Source organism: Gadus macrocephalus, chromosome 7 (assembly GCF_031168955.1).
Source record: "Gadus macrocephalus chromosome 7, ASM3116895v1".
Taxonomy (NCBI): Eukaryota; Metazoa; Chordata; class Actinopteri; order Gadiformes; family Gadidae; genus Gadus; species Gadus macrocephalus.
Genome location: NC_082388.1, coordinates 28169029 through 28186669, shown reverse-complemented (window position 1 = coordinate 28186669; position 17641 = coordinate 28169029). Strand labels below are relative to the sequence as shown.

The following is a 17641-nucleotide window of genomic DNA, read 5'->3' as shown; positions in this document are numbered from 1 at the left end:
CAGGTGACTCTCTGTCAAACACAGAGGCTCTAAAGACCCCCAATCGGTCACCTGTCAGAGACACCTGTCACTCCTCAGGGGGCCGGTCTGGGAGGGGGGGCTCATATGGTCAGCCCCCCGTTCAGCATGAAGACCAGAGACACTGGGGTTAGGGTTAGGGTTTATGATCAGGGTTAGGGTTCATGATCAGGGTTAGGGTTAGGGTTAATGAATAGGTCCCATGCCCTCAATAAGTGTGTGTGTGCGCATGCGTGTGTTCATGTGTCCAGGGTGTGTGTGCGTCTGCGCGTATTCATGTGTGCAGGGTGTGTGTGCGTCTGCGCGTGTTCATGTGTGCGTTGTTGTTCACTGGCTCCTTTGTTGTTGAGAGTTTTGTTCACAGAGAGAAGAGGAGGCTGAAGAATTCACTGAAGTCTCACATTATTCAGTGTCTCTGTTTTCTTTTGTATTTCCTCCTACCCACTTCTCCTCCCTCCTCTCCTCTCATCACATCTTTCTCCCCTCCTCCTCTCCTCTCCTCCTGCTCCATACTATCCTCTCCTCCTATCCTCTCCTCTCCTCCTTCTCCCCTCCTCCTCTCCTCCTCTCCTCCTCTCCCCTCCTCCTCTCCTCCTCTCCCCTCCTCCCCTCCTCCTCTCCCCTCCTCCTCTCCTTCTCCTCATCCTCTCCCTCCCCTCCTCCTCTCCCCTCCTCCTCTTCCTCCTCTCCCCTCCTCCTCTTCCTCCTCTCCCATCCTCCTCTCCTCCTCTTCTCCTCCTCTCCTCCTCCTCTCCTCCTCTCCTCTCCTCCTCTCTCCTCCTCCTCTCCTCATCTCCCAGGTTGGGGTGGCCTGGAGCTGCTGCTGCTGCTGTGTGGCCTGGAGTTCTCCCAGCCCTGCCCGCGTCACTGCATCTGCTACACCTCCCCCAGCACCGTCTCCTGCCAGGCCCACAACTTCCAGGCGGTTCCGGAGGGCATCCCGGCGCAGAGCGAGCGAGTCTTCCTGCAGAACAACAAGATCCAGCGGCTGCTGCAGGGCCACTTCTCCCCCACCACCGCCATGCTGTGGCTGTACTCCAACAACATCTCCTACATCCAGCCCTCCACCTTCCATGGCTTCGACCGGCTGGAGGAGCTGGACTTGGGGGACAACCGCCACCTGCGGGCCCTGGCGGGGGACACCTTCCGGGGGCTGGGCCGGCTGCACGCCTTGCATCTGTACCAGTGCGGGCTGGTCACCCTGCCGGCCGGACTGCTTGAGGGCCTCAGCAGCTTGCAGTACCTCTACCTCCAGGTGAGCTGCTCTCTGGGTCGCTGGTCCCCACCCACAGTCTGGTGGGTTAGGGTTAGGGTTAGGGTTAGGGCCGAACCCTAACCCTAACCCTAACCCACCCACAGCCTGGTGGATCAAGGCTGGATCAGACCTCCGATTCATTTGACCTCACTAACATTGACCAACAAGGCGCCACTTTACACCCCGGCAGTTATGTGCATAAAACCAATACTTTACCTATTAGTGAAATGAGGGGAGGCCGGTGATGCCCCTAGACAGCAGGGAGCAGCGTTCTATCAGCGTTCTATCAGCGTTCTATCAGCGTTTTATCAGCGTTCTATCAGCGTTCTATCAGCGTTCTATCAGCGTTCTATCAGCGTTCTAGCAGCGTTCTATCAGTGTTCTAGCAGCGTTCTAGAAGTTTTCTAGCAGCGTTCTATCAGTGTTCTAGCAGCGTTCTAGCAGTGTTCTAGCAGTGTTCTATCAACGTTCTAGCAGCGTTCTATCAGCGTTCTTGCAGCGTTCTAGCAGCGTTCTATCAGTGTTCTAGCAGCGTTCTATCAGCGTTCTGTCAGCGTTCTATCAGCGTTCTGTCAGCGTTCTAGCAGTGTCCTCCACCAGAAGCCCACCGCTAACGGGGAACAGGAGGTGAGGATGAGCTATTATGCGGTGATGCGTCAATAATTGCGGTAGAGGCCTGTTTGTGCACAGAGAAGAAGGGTCCATCTCCAGTTGAGGTGTCCAGTGTGTCCTCCATCGCAGCTGGCAGGAGAATCCATAGATATGGACATTAAACGGCGTGCTGAAGTTCTGCTTGTGGTATCAAGCTCAATAAGAACGTGGACTGGAAGAGGTTCACCACATTCTGGCCGTCTATAAATGACACCTAAATTCTTCTGTACAGCAGAAAGATTAATCATTTGCTCCTTTTTTTATTTTACTGCCGTGTGTCAGGGTTAGGGTCGTGTGTTAGGGTTAGGGTCGTGTGTTAGGGTTAGGGTTAGGGTCGTGTCTTAGGGTTAGGGTCGTGTCTTAGGGTTAGGGTCGTGTCTTTGGGTTAGGGTCGTGTCTTAGGGTTAGGGTCGTGTCTTAGGGTTAGGGTCGTGTCTTAGGGTTAGGGTCGTGTGTTGTGGCAATTTCTCTATCAGAGTTTGCGTCTAAGACAGATGAGATATTTAGATGCAAAAAAGCACACAATACTGTTGACAATTAATGATTATATATATTTGTAATAAAAGTACGAACAAAGATACATCACAACATGCATCAACAAACAACACAACAGGCATACATTACAATAATCTGAGGCCTCAGATGGGAGCTTCTCTTTGCGTGTTACTTCATACTCAAGGTACGCTGGGGAGAAGTCCACTGAGTCTTCCAATCAATGAGTTTTTATTCACTTCGTTTGGGTCCTGAAGGGGGTGGTCCCCCAATACTAAAAGTCTTTGTTCACCAGATTGTTATCTTTACAGTTGAAGCCCCCCCCCCCGAGGCTAAGGTGGGGTCGGCGGCCGTGCCATGTAACTCTCTGACTTTGTTTACGCTAGCCAGAGTGTCGGAACAGGCCCATACTTCAAAGCATTGCTTGGGGGATGACACACGAGAAGATAGGAACAGGCAGGCAATAAAATGCATCACACGACTCTCGAACGTTCACACTTTAAATGACCCAAAAGGAGAGCAGAAGGCCGACACTATATAAAATTACACAGAATAGCAACAAAACTTAAATTCATATAGACCAAAACAATACAACATGTAGATTTTCCATCACAATCCCCCCTTTGATTATTTTATAATCACAAATTCAAAAATCTATCATGTCCGACCATCAGCACTTCTCCGCTTTTATAGGAGTTTGTTCAGACTATTTATACCACCGTTCGCTTTTACAGAAGGTTGCATAAAATCACCTAACATCACAATCAAGTCATCTGTTTCCATATATTCAAAAGTCATACAAATAAAAACAGAAAAGAAAACTAAAACAAAGAAACAAGGCTACCTCTTAAAAACATTTCTAAACAAAAATATTCTTATTTGATGTGTCCTTAATGCTGCTTCCGTGATGCAAACACATGAGTAGTTGGCAAGCACTTAATGTTTACTACTCTAAACATTAATTGTCAATCCAGTCAGCATTAATAACACACAGTATAACCCAACATTTAAACGGTATTCCTCTTCTCTTTCCCATTGTCCTTCATGATTTTTCTGAGGGACCTACATGGGGTTTGTTTATTTTTTTTTTTAGTAATTATTTCCTTTGGTTTGCTTTGGTATACCCAAGGTTGTTGTTGTGGGCTCCCCATCCCCCCTCTTGACGCATGATTCTCCCATGTGTCAATTTACCATAAATAAGGGAAAGCCCAGGCCTGTAAGCATGGCTTGCTGTTGCGAGCGCACCAAAAACCTTCTACTTTAATTCTGAAAAACATTGTAGCATACATCATGGTTATGCTTTTTGGGGTTCAATTTTAACGTTTTGTGCCTTAATGAATTCTACCGCTGTCGTACATTTGAACTCTGTCTAACACATTTCTTTAACCTTCAACTTTTCTACTTGTCTATGTTTCTTCAAACCACTTTTCCTGATGACTTTCAAACCTTTCAGATGTAAGAAATTATCACACAATTTATACACAGTCCTAGTTACACATTAGATCTTTCTCTTGTAATATGTATGCTGTGTCTAGTGCGATACTTTACATCCGCCTGGACACTGCTCTTCTCTCCATCCGCCTGGACACGCCTCCACCTCTCTCTCTCTGCTTTCTGCCTCTCATTTGCATCACGGGCTGTCCTTTGAAGTGCCTGTCCCCACGTATCTCCCGTCTCTGAGACCCTCCTTTGTCTCAATGTTCAGGCCACTTCAATGTGGCTACACAGGCACCATGGAGGCCACCACTCTGGTGCTTTGGTCCTGCTGGACTGTCTCCTTGTGTCGTCCAGCAGACCGTTCCGTAGCTCTTCAGGTGGGCCTCCCATGGTCTGTAACTTCATAAAGTCTGATGCAGAGGAGTTGTGACGTGGGGTATTTGCACTGTATTGGGCCACTGGTCGGGCTGAAAGCAGGAGGAGGAGGAGCGTTGTCCAGGTCCGGATCTATTTGAACAAAACTTAATGCAGATGGGTTATCTTTCTCCCCACCCCTTTCCTTATCTTGCCTTGCCTTACGTTCTTATCTATCTCTTCTCCTTCCATAACACATACTTCTTCCAATCTCTCTCATACGTTCATTAATTCACCTTGTTGCCATTTTGGCCATAAAACATTAACAAAATATCATAATATAAAAATCTGCATTTTCAATATTAGGCAATACACTTCTGTTGTCAGTGGGGGTCAGTCGGGGTTAGTCTGGGTCAGTTGGGGTCATGTCATGGCTGTGTGATATGGTTGACCATTAAATTGGTTGTGATAGATTGTAAAAATCGAGTATCCACTGTCTACAATAGCCCTTTGTTTAAAATAACCATATCTAATATTACATTTAGCTGATTAGCTCGCTTAAGGCTGGTGAACCATACAACAATAATTTGGATGTGGTGCTTGTGTGCGTTGTGTTTGTGTTATGGTGCTCATACCTCCTCCTTGGACCTGTCCTGCTCCGGCGTCCCGTCAATGCGAATGCCCCCTTCCATCTTTGCCTCTCTCTTTTTCCTTTGGACAGTCTTTGATCAAATGATCCTCGGCTCCACAATAATGACAGTTCCATCGTCTGGCGTTCTCCTTTCTCTTTTCTTTCGGCCGGTCGCCTCTTTGGTCTCTGTTGCGACGGGTGGGCTTAAGATTCTCCAGGGCCTCCAGTTGGGCGAGCTGGAGCTTCTTGGCTTCGTCCCTCCCGGGCATGTCGCCTTGGCTGTACGTACAGAGTTGGCGAACTTTGCTGATGGAGGCCTTGTGTTGTTGGACCAACTCTTGAAGGGCTGTGGCGAAGGCAGCCCCTCCCACTGCAGATGGGTCTGGGAGCCATTCCGCTATGTCCTTAATGTCACTGGGTCTCCATGCACGGAAAACGTATGCTGGACTGCCATCCTGGGGGTTCAGTACTTCGACTATGGGGAATTGTCCATCCATCACGTCCCCATGTTTAAGAGTTGGGGAGAACGCCATTCCCTGGTTTCTCAAGCGGCTGGCGACGGGTTCCCGCTTGGTCGGTGTGGCCGTCGCCTGCTGGAATGATTGTGGAGCATTCCCCTGGCTACGAGTTGCAGGCCTATCTTCTCTCGCGCTGCGAGCGGGTGCTTTCTCCTCTTCTTCGGGGTCAGGGTAGAGATTGTCCGATGAGGCGGCTTCATGGGCGTTGTCATACGGGGGAGGAGAAGGGGGATTCGCACGCGGTCCGCCGGTGCAGTCCAGGTCCGGGTCTATATCTCGGGTGACATTGAGATTAAAAATCCCTACACTCTCTACGCTCTCTGTCCCTGGCTGATTTTTTTTTCTATCCTGGCCCTCTCTTTCCCACAAATAAAATGCACACCAACATAGTTTGGAACTTTTGTTTTTCATTTCTGACTCCAACAATCGTTTCTCTAACTCCTGTAATCGTTTTAAGCTAAAACTCCCCATTTCAGGAAAACCCAGTTTGCACCAATATTTTAAACCCTCCAGAGCCGATTCACCATGCTTCTCCAACATCACCTTTGCAGGCCCCGTTATCTCTGTTTTTCCCGATAAAAATTCCTTTTACACTATTAGTTATTATTTAACAAATTATCTAATATCCCCGAAACCTCCTTGTTACTACACACATATACATATATTTATTAATGAATACCTATTATTATTATTTATATATATATATATAACACCAACCGCGCTTCAACGGGTTTCCCTTTACCGTCCCTGACAGACCCTAGCTGCCCTTTCTGTTACCTATATAGCCAGGGTCGGACTGGGAACGATTTTCAGCCCTGGCATTTTTCCATCTACACCGGCCCCTTATGGACCGACCGACCGACCCCCCCCCCCCCCCCCCCTTTAGCGCAAATGAGCCGAACCAACTTCAGCGAACCTACTTAAGAAAGACCTGTGAGCCGAAGTCAACATGTCGCGGTGGGCACAATTAAAAACCAAACGGCCTACCTTGACGCTGTCTTGATCGCGGGGCTTCTTGCAAGTTGCAATTATTCCACATTAATCCACACGGTTTAACATACCCGGACTGTCCAGCAACGGTTGAAGCACTGGCCACAGCAAACAAGCGATCTATTTTAAAACATCCAGACGCCTCAGCTTGTAGAGATTTCTGCCTTTTGTCCCGAATCGTCTCCGCTCCCCCTTTCTTCTTTTTGCCAACTCTTTCCATGATTTTTAGCCCATCCACTGAAATTAAAATATAAGCGAAGCAACATCCGCAGCATCCATGGACCGTTAACGTTCGCTGTTAGATGTATAATCCCATCGTGCACCGCAACATGTTTTTGCAAAATATTCGAACATAAATTCGCCAAATATAAGAAGAAAATCGTAGTTTATTTTAAAGAAAGCATTTTAGTTTTATTTTAATTTAGTTTGTTGCAATGATTGTACAGTTTGAAGAAACAGGATTTTACAGTTTGAAGAAATAGAAAATTATACCATATACCAACCGTCACATAGATGTGCATGACAAGGAAGCGCTATATATACTGGATGCACCATTGCAACAATTTGACGTTAGGTTCTTTCTTGGGCTCTTTGAGCTATCCGTATTGTCAGGTAAGTAAGGCGGTCGTATAATCAGTATTGGGGCCGGTATGATTGAAGGAGGGCCGGCCCTCGCACGCCGAAATGTGGACCGGCCCTTCTGGCAAATGCCCGGTATCACAGATTACCAGTCCGAGCCTGTATATAGCCATATATATATTGACGGAAGCGAAACGGAGCTACCGCATGTTCCTATAACAGAGTTTCTTTGAACGAGGCCTAAGTTCAGATATAAGTTTACGTTTACCAAAACATTTATATACCGTTCCTGTAACGGATTTTATTTGGAAGCTTTAACAGTATTGTGATCTCACCTGCTCGAATTCTTTTTCCTTTGGATACCGTACTGAATACCCCTACTTCATCCCCCACAGACACCCTTTCCTCGACCCCATTAGTCTGGTTACAGTCACCTGGAGGCGAGGTAGAGCTTTGGGACTGAGAACGAATCCTCAGACCTGTCTTGGAAGCTGATATTTCGTAGAATCTTCAGGTTAGGTATCCCGGACGAGCCCCCAAATTGTTGTGGCAATTTCTCTATCAGAGTTTGCGTCTAAGACAGATGAGATATTTAGATGCAAAAAAGCACACAATACTGTTGACAATTAATGATTATATATATTTGTAATAAAAGTACGAACAAAGATACATCACAACATGCATCAACAAACAACACAACAGGCATACATTACAATAATCTGAGGCCTCAGATGGGAGCTTCTCTTTGCGTGTTACTTCATACTCAAGGTACGCTGGGGAGAAGTCCATTGAGTCTTCCAATCAATGAGTTTTTATTCACTTCGTTTGGGTCCTGAAGGGGGTGGTCCCCCAATACTAAAAGTCTTTGTTCACCAGATTGTTATCTTTACAGTTGAAGCTCCCCCCCCGAGGCTAAGGTGGGGTCGGCGGCCGTGCCATGTAACTCTCTGACTTTGTTTACGCTAGCCAGAGTGTCGGAACAGGCCCATACTTCAAAGCATTGCTTGGGGGATGACACACGAGAAGATAGGAACAGGCAGGCAATAAAATGCATCACACGACTCTCGAACGTTCACACAAGGAGAGCAGAAGGCCGACACTATATAAAATTACACAGAATAGCAACAAAACTTAAATTCATATAGACCAAAACAATACAACATGTAGATTTTCCATCACACGTGTCTTAGGGTTAGGGTCGTGTCTTAGGGTTAGGGTCGTGTCTTAGGGTTAGGGTCGTGTCTTAGGGTTAGGGTCGTGTTTTAGGGTTAGGGTCGTGTCTTAGGGTTAGGGTCGTGTCTTAGGGTTAGGGTCGTGTCTTAGGGTTAGGGTCGTGTCTTAGGGTTAGGGTCGTGTGTTAGGGTTAGGGTCGTGTGTTAGGGTTAGGGTCATGTGTTAGGGTTAGGGTCATGTGTTAGGGTTAGGGTCGTGTGTTAGGGTTAGGGTCATGTGTTAAGGTACGGCCACACCAAACGCGTTACCTGCGTACCACGCGTATAAAATCGGCAATTTTTCCATAGGGAAGCATTGGTTTACGCGCGTATGAGGTGCGTACACGCGTATCATGCGTACCAAGCAACATTTTACTCGCTGTAGGGGCGTATGAGGCGCGTACATATACGCGCGTATATATACGCGCGCACATATACGCACGTACATATACGAGCGTACATGTACGCGAGGAGTTCAAAAAATTGAACTTTTTACGCTCATACGCGCCGCAATAGCCAATCAGCGTTGAGCTTGACCCGACGTCACTGGCAGAGTGTAGTGAGCTTGGACAGAAGCATACAGCCGACATCTTTCTTTATTCTGTGTGGAAATAGTAACATAGTTACGCCATTAAATGCTTTTATGGAAACATTTTTAGCGAGAAATGTGCATTTTACTTTCATAATGTTCGCTCGGTGAATGTGAAGGATGTTTGGTTTGATAGTTATGACGAAGAGGGAACGCTCCGTTCACTTGCATGGACAGAGTCTCTGGTTACTAAGCAACCTCAACGTCTTGGCGGACTATATATCTGCTGATCAACACTACGAATGCTGGAAACACACCAGACACACCATGTGAAGTTATTTAACCCGATTATTGTTATTTATGTAATAAAACACGGAATGTCCAGACACAGGTAAGTTGTTACTTCTGACTTTATCCAGGAGCTCTCGGGTTCATGTTCACAGCATACCGGATGAAGACTCACGTGAAAGCCCCTCCCACTGCCGTAACACCCACTGGAGTAAACATCAACAGCTACGTTACGACAGCCGTAAAGCAGAGTACCGTAAACACTCTAATATTCTGACATCTCCCCTTTTTAGTTCTACTTTCCTCAATAAAGTAAACAGATAAACATTCTGTAAAGAACAATGCTATTCTGTAGCAATAAGCAGGACCACATTAAACATCCTGTGAAATGTAAACAATGTCATTCTTCATTAAATATCAATAAACGACATTCAACCCTTGGTCTGTCTTCTGTAGTACTTATATTCAATAAACCTTTAGATTATCAAACGATTATCAAATTACTTTTCACTATAAGATAACAGTTTGCATTCCTGAACTCTTGATATTAAAACACATCAGTTTATAACATTCTATGGAACTCTTTTTCTTTTTATGTGGCTTTACCACCTGGAACTCTTTTATGTGGTTTAAAGGTTACCACACCTGGAACTCTTTTCCCTTCTTCCCCCCCAAAGGCCATGAGTGCGAGGACATGTTAACTCACAAGTCCAGTCTGATGACTGGCTTAGAGATCCGTCCAGACCTGGTCTGTGACAGATTTTCAGCACCAGCATGCATGCTGACACTGGAGTCCCCCTGCTGTCGATTGATGTCCGGATTGCCCGTGCAAACAGGTAAGACAGGTGCTTTGCCTCCAGGCGGCTGTGGAGCAGGCATCTCCTGCAGGTGGCGCCGGTTGCGCCTGAGTCTTGCCCCCTGCTGCGTCTGGATGATGTAAGAGCGTGGCGTGACACTCTCAGCAGTCACAACTGCAGGAGCTGTCCAGGATTTCTGGTGGTCCAGCTTGGTGAGGACGTTACCACCAGGCTGAAGTGGGGGTAGGGGTCTGGCCCCATGCCGTCTGTTGTAGTAGAAGGCTTGCTTCTTCTTCTCTGCCTCGTCCTTCTGCCTGATGCGCTGCCCGTCGGGCCATGAGGGCTGCAGGTTTCTCTCGAGGGTAGGCAGTGTCGTTCGAATCTTCCGGCCCATTAGTAGTTCAGCTGGGCTGGCTCCAGTTGTGCTGCATGGTGTTGACCTGTAGCACATGAGTGCGATGAGAGGGTCGTTCTGTTTCAATATTCGCTTTGCGGTCTGCACCGCCCTCTCTGCGTGACCGTTGCCTTGCGCGTTGTGTGGGCTTGAGGTGACGTGTTCAAAGTCAAGCTCACGGGCGAGGTCTTGAAACTCTGTGCTTGTGAACTGCGGCCCGTTGTCGCTGACGACCACATCTGGAATGCCGTAACGGGCGCATATAGCTTTCAGCTTCAGAGAGACATGAGCACTTGTTGTTGTTTTCATGTGCAATATCTCGATGTATCTCGAGTAGTAGTCTGAGATGATTAAGTATTTCTGTTTATTATGTTCGCATAGGTCCAGAGCTATGCGCTGCCATGGTCTGTCGGGGAGCGGGGTAGAGATCAACGGCTCCTTCTGCTGTGCTCTTCTCAACTCACAGCAGGACTGACATGACAACACCTTGTGTTTCAGTTGTGAGGAGATGCCGGGCCACCAGACAGCGGCGTTTGCCCTGTCCCGACACTTTGAGAGCCCTTGATGTCCGTCGTGGATTCTCTCAAGGATGTCTGCCCTCAGCGTCCCTGGTATCACGATGCGGCTTCCTCTCACGACCATCCCGCCATACTCTGAAAGTTCATCTCTCATAGAGAAGTACTCACGTATGTTGCTTGGTACTTGGCATGCGTGTTCTGGCCAGCCGGACCCAATGTACCTGATCACTGTCTGCAGCTTCTCATCAGCTGCAGTAGCTGCTCTGATGTTGTTCATCTTCTGTGGGGTAGCTGGCACGCTGTCCATGACTGCTGCAATGTAGCACTCAACCTCAGAGTGTGTGTCTCTCCCGTCCTCCGCGTTGCTCAGAGGGCTCCGTGACAGTGTGTCTGCCACAACAAGGGTCTTCCCCGGCGCATACGCAGCCACTGGCTTAAAGCGCATGAGCCGCATAAGAAGTCTCTGGCACCTTAATGGAACGTTGTCTAAGTCTTTACTGTTCATTAGTGGGACCAGGGGCTTGTGGTCTGTCACAAGTTCAAAACTCTCCAGGCCGTAGAGGTATTTTTCAAACCGTTCACAGGCCCAGACACTCGCCAGGCACTCTTTCTCAATCTGCGCGTATCTGGTCTCTGCGTCTGTCAGCCTCCTTGAGCAGTATGCGACTGGTTTCCAGTTTTGTCCATGGAGCTGCAACAGCACGCCACCGAGCCCATAGCTGCTTGCATCAGCTGAGACAGCGGTGGGTCTGTTGACGTCATAAAACACTAACACTGGCGATGTCATCAGTAGCTCTTTTAGCTTCTCAAAAGCTGTGTGTTGTGCGGGACCCCAGGTCCAAGCTGTCTTGGACCGGAGCAGCTCGTACAGTGGCTGGCCCACTGTGGACAGGTTCGGCACATATTTACCGAGATAGTTCACCATGCCCAGGATACGTTTGAGCTCGTGGACGTTCTCTGGTGCAGCGAGCTTCCGGATTGCTCGCACCTTTGCTGGATCCGGCCGCACGCCTGTGGCATCGACCACCTGGCCCAGGAAGTTGAGCTGCTCTTGTCTGAGCTTACACTTTTCCTTATTGAGCTTGAGCCCAGCAGACTTGACTCTCTCCAGGACCATCTGGAGATGGAGGTCGTGCTCTTCCATGTCCTTTCCATACACAATAATGTCATCCATGTAAACTGAGACGCCCTGTAGGCCTTGAAGTGTCTCCAACATTTTCCTTTGGAAAATTTCTGGGGCGCTCGTTATCCCGAATGGTAAGCGCCGGAAACAGTACCTGCCAAATGGCGTAATGAATGTGGTGAGTAGGCTACTCTCACTGTGCAGAGGAATCTGGAAGAACCCAGAGGCTGCATCAAGGCTGGAGAACACCGTTGCTCCACACAGCTCCGCTGTAATCTCCTCTGGTGTAGGTAAGATGAATCTCTCTCTCTTTACCTGTTCATTTAGTTTCTTAAGATCCACACATATACGAACCTTTCCGTTCTTTTTGAGCACGGGCACCATGGGGGCGCACCAATCGGTTGGCTGGGTTACCTCCTCTATGATGCCGTACCCCTCCATGCGGCGCAGCTCCTCCCTGACCTTGGACGTCAGCGGTATTGGGACCCTGCGCGCAGTCTGCACCGCGTACGGGGTGGCGTTGTCCTTGAGCTGTATCCTCACAGGCTCCGTCTTGAGCGTGCCATGCTCTCCAAAGGCACCATGGACCTCCTCGATCCGTTTCACGAGGCCCATCTCAGCTGCAGTGGATCTACTGAGTAAGTTGTTGACAGACTTTCCTCTAATAACATACACTGGGAATGAGTATGAGTTCTTCTTGTATGTGGTGTTAACTTGAAATTGTCCTTTACAGTCTAATTGACCCCCTGGGCTGGTCAAAAATACACTAGTCTGCTTCAGTTCTCTCTCTGGAATGAGCATATTGAAAGTCTCTTCACACATTACAATAGCATCAGCCCCAGTATCGATCTTAAACTTAACAGGAGTTGCACCCAGCAGAAGTTGCACTGTCCACTCATCACTCACGTTTGCATTCACTGATCCCAGGAAGTATTCACTCTGCTCATCTGCCTCTGTTACTTCCCTCACCGCTTTGGTTTTGCACTGGCTCTGCCAATGTCCGTTCCTGCCGCATTTGTTGCAAGCTGAATTGCGAGCGGGGCATCTCTCTGGATCCTTGTGCTCTGTTTTCCCACACCGGCTGCACTTCCTCCCGTGCTCCGTCTTTTCCGCTCTCTCGGCGTTGCGCTGCCATTTTATATTCGTCTTCCGCGCGCCCCGCACCTCTTGTACGGATGCCGTGGCTGCCATGGCCTCTGCTGCCTGCGCACTGATCTGCATGTTCACTGTCTCTGACTGGCGAACAGACTGTATAGTCTGCGCCAGTGTAAGATCCGCCATGAGCTGCAATTTACGAGACTGCTTGAATCCCCACCACGATTCGGTCCCGAATATTTTCATCTCTACCCACCCCGAACTCGCAGTGTTCTGATAAATCATAGAGAGCCCTGATGAAAGTCTCTGCCGGCTCGCCAGGCCGCTGCACGCGCTGGTGGAAAACAGCACGCTCATGGATTACATTCCGCCACGGGAAAAAGTACTCGTCGAACTTCTCCATCACTATATTGTAATTATTCTGGTGTCCTGGGTCAGTAAAAGTAAACGACTTGAAAATATTTTCCGCTTCACTCCCCATTGCGTACACCAGGGAACACACTTGTACTTCACCCGACTTCTTGTTGAGCTCCGTAGCCGTCCGATATCTCTCGAACCGCCTTTTCCAGTCGGTCCACTCCGTCGGTTTATCAAAGCTAAAACTCTCCGGTGGGTTGAACTTCGCCATGATTTACACTCTTTGCAAAACCACTGGCCACTTCTGACACCATGTAATAAAACACGGAATGTCCAGACACAGGTAAGTTGTTACTTCTGACTTTATCCAGGAGCTCTCGGGTTCATGTTCACAGCATACCGGATGAAGACTCACGTGAAAGCCCCTCCCACTGCCGTAACACCCACTGGAGTAAACATCAACAGCTACGTTACGACAGCCGTAAAGCAGAGTACCGTAAACACTCTAATACTCTGACAATTTATATCCGAGATTATTTAATCTAACCCGATCTAAACTCTATCACCCAAACACGGCGGCGTTTGGGTTTCCTACCTCGGACTCCAGAGCAGCCATGTCCATGGCAGCCACGGCCGGCAACTTTCTTTATTCTGAGTGGAAATAGTAACATAGTTACGCCATTAAATGCGTTTATGGAAACATTTCTAGCGAGAAATGTGCATTTTACTCTCCTAATGTTCGCTCGGTGAATGTGAAGGATGTTTGGTTTGATAGTTATGACGAAGAGTGAACGCTCCGTTCACTTGCATGGACAGAGTCTCTGATTGCTAAGCAACCTCAACGTCTTGGCGGACTATTTCTCTGCTGATCAACACTACGAATGCTGGAAACACACCAGACACACCATGTGAAGTTATTTAACCCGATTATTGTTATTTATATCCGAGATTATTTAATCTAACCCGATTCAAGCTCTATCATCCATCCAAACACGGCGGCGTTTGGGTTTCCTTCCTTGGACTCCTAAATCCAGCGCAGCCACAGGCTGGGGGGGGGGGAGTTTTGGGCGGTCTCATCTACGCGCGTATACGTACGCGCGTATCTGACCATTTTTGACACAAAATGGTCAAGCAACATTTTCGCTGCGTTACGCACGTACATGGTACGCGAGGTACGCGCTTGGTGTGTTCGCACCTTTAGGGTTAGGGTCGTGTCTTAGGGTTAGGGTCATGTGCTAGGGTTAGGGTTGTGGGTTAGGGTTAGGGTGGTGTCTTAGGGTTAGGGTCATGTGCTAGGATTAGGGTTGTGTTAGATTTAGGGTGGTGTGTTAGGGTTAGGGCCGTGTGTTAGGGCTGTGTGTTAGGGTTAGGGCCGTGTGTTAGGGTTAGGGCCTTGTGTTAGGGTTAGGGTTAGGATGGCGCTGCGTGTTTCTTAGATGGCTAGCCTTGTGAGAGGTTTGCATAATGATGCAGACGCTAATTTCCATAACAATATATTAATAAACACTTCATAAGAGAATCAGGGTTTATTTAATCAGTAAAAAATATTTTTGTTTGTCTCTCTGTCTCTCTCTCTCTCTCTCTCTCTCTCTCTCTCTCTATATATGTATAAAAAATTACTATATGATAATATTCAGTAAATATTCTTCCAATTTTATGAAAGCAATTTCTAACACGCTTTCATCTTATTCACCCTAACCTTTGTGAATAAAAAGAAAAACACCATTCATAAAAATATGACACCGTTAGTGAATAGAGAGAATACAATACGATTAAATATTAAAATAAGTCCCATGATTAGCTTTAACATAGCCCATGGTAATCCGCCTCCTTCACCTTCCCCGCCGCCCCCAGGACAACCAGCTGGAGTTCCTGGAGGACGACCTCTTCATCGACCTCATGAACCTCAGCCACCTCTTCCTCCACGGCAACCGGCTCTGGAGCCTGCGGCAGAACACCTTCAGGGGCCTGGGCGCGCTGGACCGGCTGCTGCTGCACCACAACCGGCTGCAGTGGGTGGACCGCCAGGCCTTCCACGACCTGCGGCGCCTCACCACGCTCTACCTGTTCAACAACTCCCTGACCCAGCTGGCGGGCTCCGTCCTGGGCCCGCTGGTCTCCCTCGAGTACCTGCGGCTCAATGACAACCCCTGGGAGTGCGACTGCAAGGCGCTGTCGCTCTGGGAGTGGCTGCGCCGCTTCCGGGGCTCCACCTCCACGCTGGCCTGCCGGGCGCCCCCCGAGCTGGCCAACCAGGACCTGAAGGTGCTGAGGAAGGAGGAGCTCCCCAGCTGCCCCGCCGCCGAGGGCGTGAGCAGAGGAAGGGGTGGAGGAGGTGGAGGAGGAGGAGGAGGAGGAGGAGGAGGCGGAGGAGGAGGAGGCGGAGGAGGGGACCAGCAGGGGGAGACTCTCAACCACCTGAACCGCTACCGCAACCACCACAACCCCCACCAGCGGCCCTACCTTCCCCACGGCGACCAACACTTCCTGCCCTCCCCCTCCCCGCTGCCCCGCCCGCCCAAGTTGGGGCGGAGGAACTGCACCCGCCGGGGCCGCAAGGGCAAGGGGGGGGGCAACGAGGTGGAGGGGGGCGACAAAGACTATTCCCCGGACGGGGGCAAAAACGACCCATCGCTTCACCCCAGGAGGAAGAACAAGTGCATCCCGAGAACTTCGGTGGACCCGCCCAGAGGGGTGCTGAGAGCCAATAGCAGGGCACCACTGCACCTCCTTGCGTCTCCATTGGCTGCGTGGCTCCTGTCGGCCGCTACTCTGATCCTCTGCTGAGCGCTGTGGAGTGGTCGGACCGCGGACCCCGCCTGGTCCTGTGTTGGTTGTGTCTTAGTGACAGGTGTCAGCGGCGTTATCGATATCTAGCGCAACACCACGTTTGATACGACGATCAATAGAAGAGTTCCTGTCAAGATGACTGGAGTCGATTCAGAAATGAGGTTGTGAGGGGGACAAATAACTCTTATTTTAAAACGTCGGTGGTACCAAATCTGTATATCATGTATTTAACCCCTTAACCCCTCACACATCACCTTGGCTTAATGTCGAACAAAGCACAATATCAATCCAGCATTTGAGTGATTTCCATGTTTGCTCCACTGAACGGGACGTGATGCGGCCCACAGAGCCCCTCCTGATGCATTTCTTCTCCTCTGTAAACGGTCCTGTGTTGTTTCACCTCCAGCTGGCTGTGCCTAGTGAGACTTGAGATCCGCCCCATAAAGCACATCCTCAGGATGTTGGACCGTCTACAGAACCGGCAGTACCTGGGCCTGCTGCTGCCACATCCATCACAGAGCCACGCCAGCCAGCGAGAGTGTGAGTGTGAGTGAGAGACACAGAGAGACAGAGAGAGAGAGCCAAGTGATTCATCAATTAATGTCACTATGCAGACAGGCAGGAGTGGATGATGGTTTAGTCCTCAGCCTGACATCGAATGTGATAGAGGCTTGTTTAAGTGTCCTGTCATTTTAAGTCCAACCAAAATAAGCTGAGGGCCGAAGCCAACGAAGGATCTGCCCCCACTCCGACCGCCGGCCTGTCTTCATGGAGCCCTTCGGGGAGGGGAGGCTGACTGGCAGCAGGGCGTCCTGTTTGAGGGGAAGACCCCAGTGTATTAGGGTTAGGGCTAACCCCAGAGTGTTTCTGGACCCCAGTGGGGGGCGTTGTTCCCAGGGAGAGCAGGACTAGCAGGTCTCTACAGCCCACCGTCCCCCACAACCCAAAGCTCTTCGGCACCGGACAATGAAGCACCTCTTTCACCACAAAGTCTTTCAGATACAAAACTGAGAAATATATGTCTGTATATATAGATATATATATATATATATGTAAAAATATATACCGAAGCGATCGATTTTATTTTTTGATTTTTTTCCCGCTGGGGATCACAAGTGCTGAAGTGTCTGCAGGACCTCCAACTGAGGACGGAGGTTAGGGTTACCTAACCGCACCTGAAGGCAGAGGTTAGGGTTACCTGACCCCACCTGAAGGCAGAGGTTAGGGTTACCTAACCGCACCTGAAGGCAGAGGTTAGGGTTACCTGACCCCACCTGAAGGCAGAGGTTAGGGTTACCTGACCCCACCTGAAGGCAGAGGTTAGGGTTACCTGACCCCACCTGAAGGCAGAGGTTAGGGTTACCTGACCCCACCTGAAGGCAGAGGTTAGGGTTACCTGACCCCACCTGAAGGCAGAGGTTAGGGTTACCTAACCGCACCTGAAGGCAGAGGTTAGGGTTACCTGACCCCACCTGAAGGCAGAGGTTAGGGTTACCTGACCCCACCTGAAGGCAGAGGTTAGGGTTACCTGACCCCACCTGAAGGCAGAGGTTAGGGTTACCTGACCCCACCTGAAGGCAGAGGTTAGGGTTACCTGACCCCACCTGAAGGCAG

General features: G+C 49.3%; 1 protein-coding gene across 1 annotated transcript; it reads left to right on the top strand.

Moving 5' to 3' along the window:
* Window positions 1-808: 808 nt before the first annotated feature.
* LOC132461460 (reticulon-4 receptor-like 1) lies at window positions 809-17291 on the top strand (the record flags this gene model as incomplete). The annotated part of the gene is made up of 2 exons (XM_060056549.1): window positions 809-1273; window positions 15092-17291. Coding segments are annotated over 2 exons (1398 nt in total), but the record flags the coding sequence as incomplete, so codon positions are not given.
* Window positions 17292-17641: the final 350 nt, after the last annotated feature.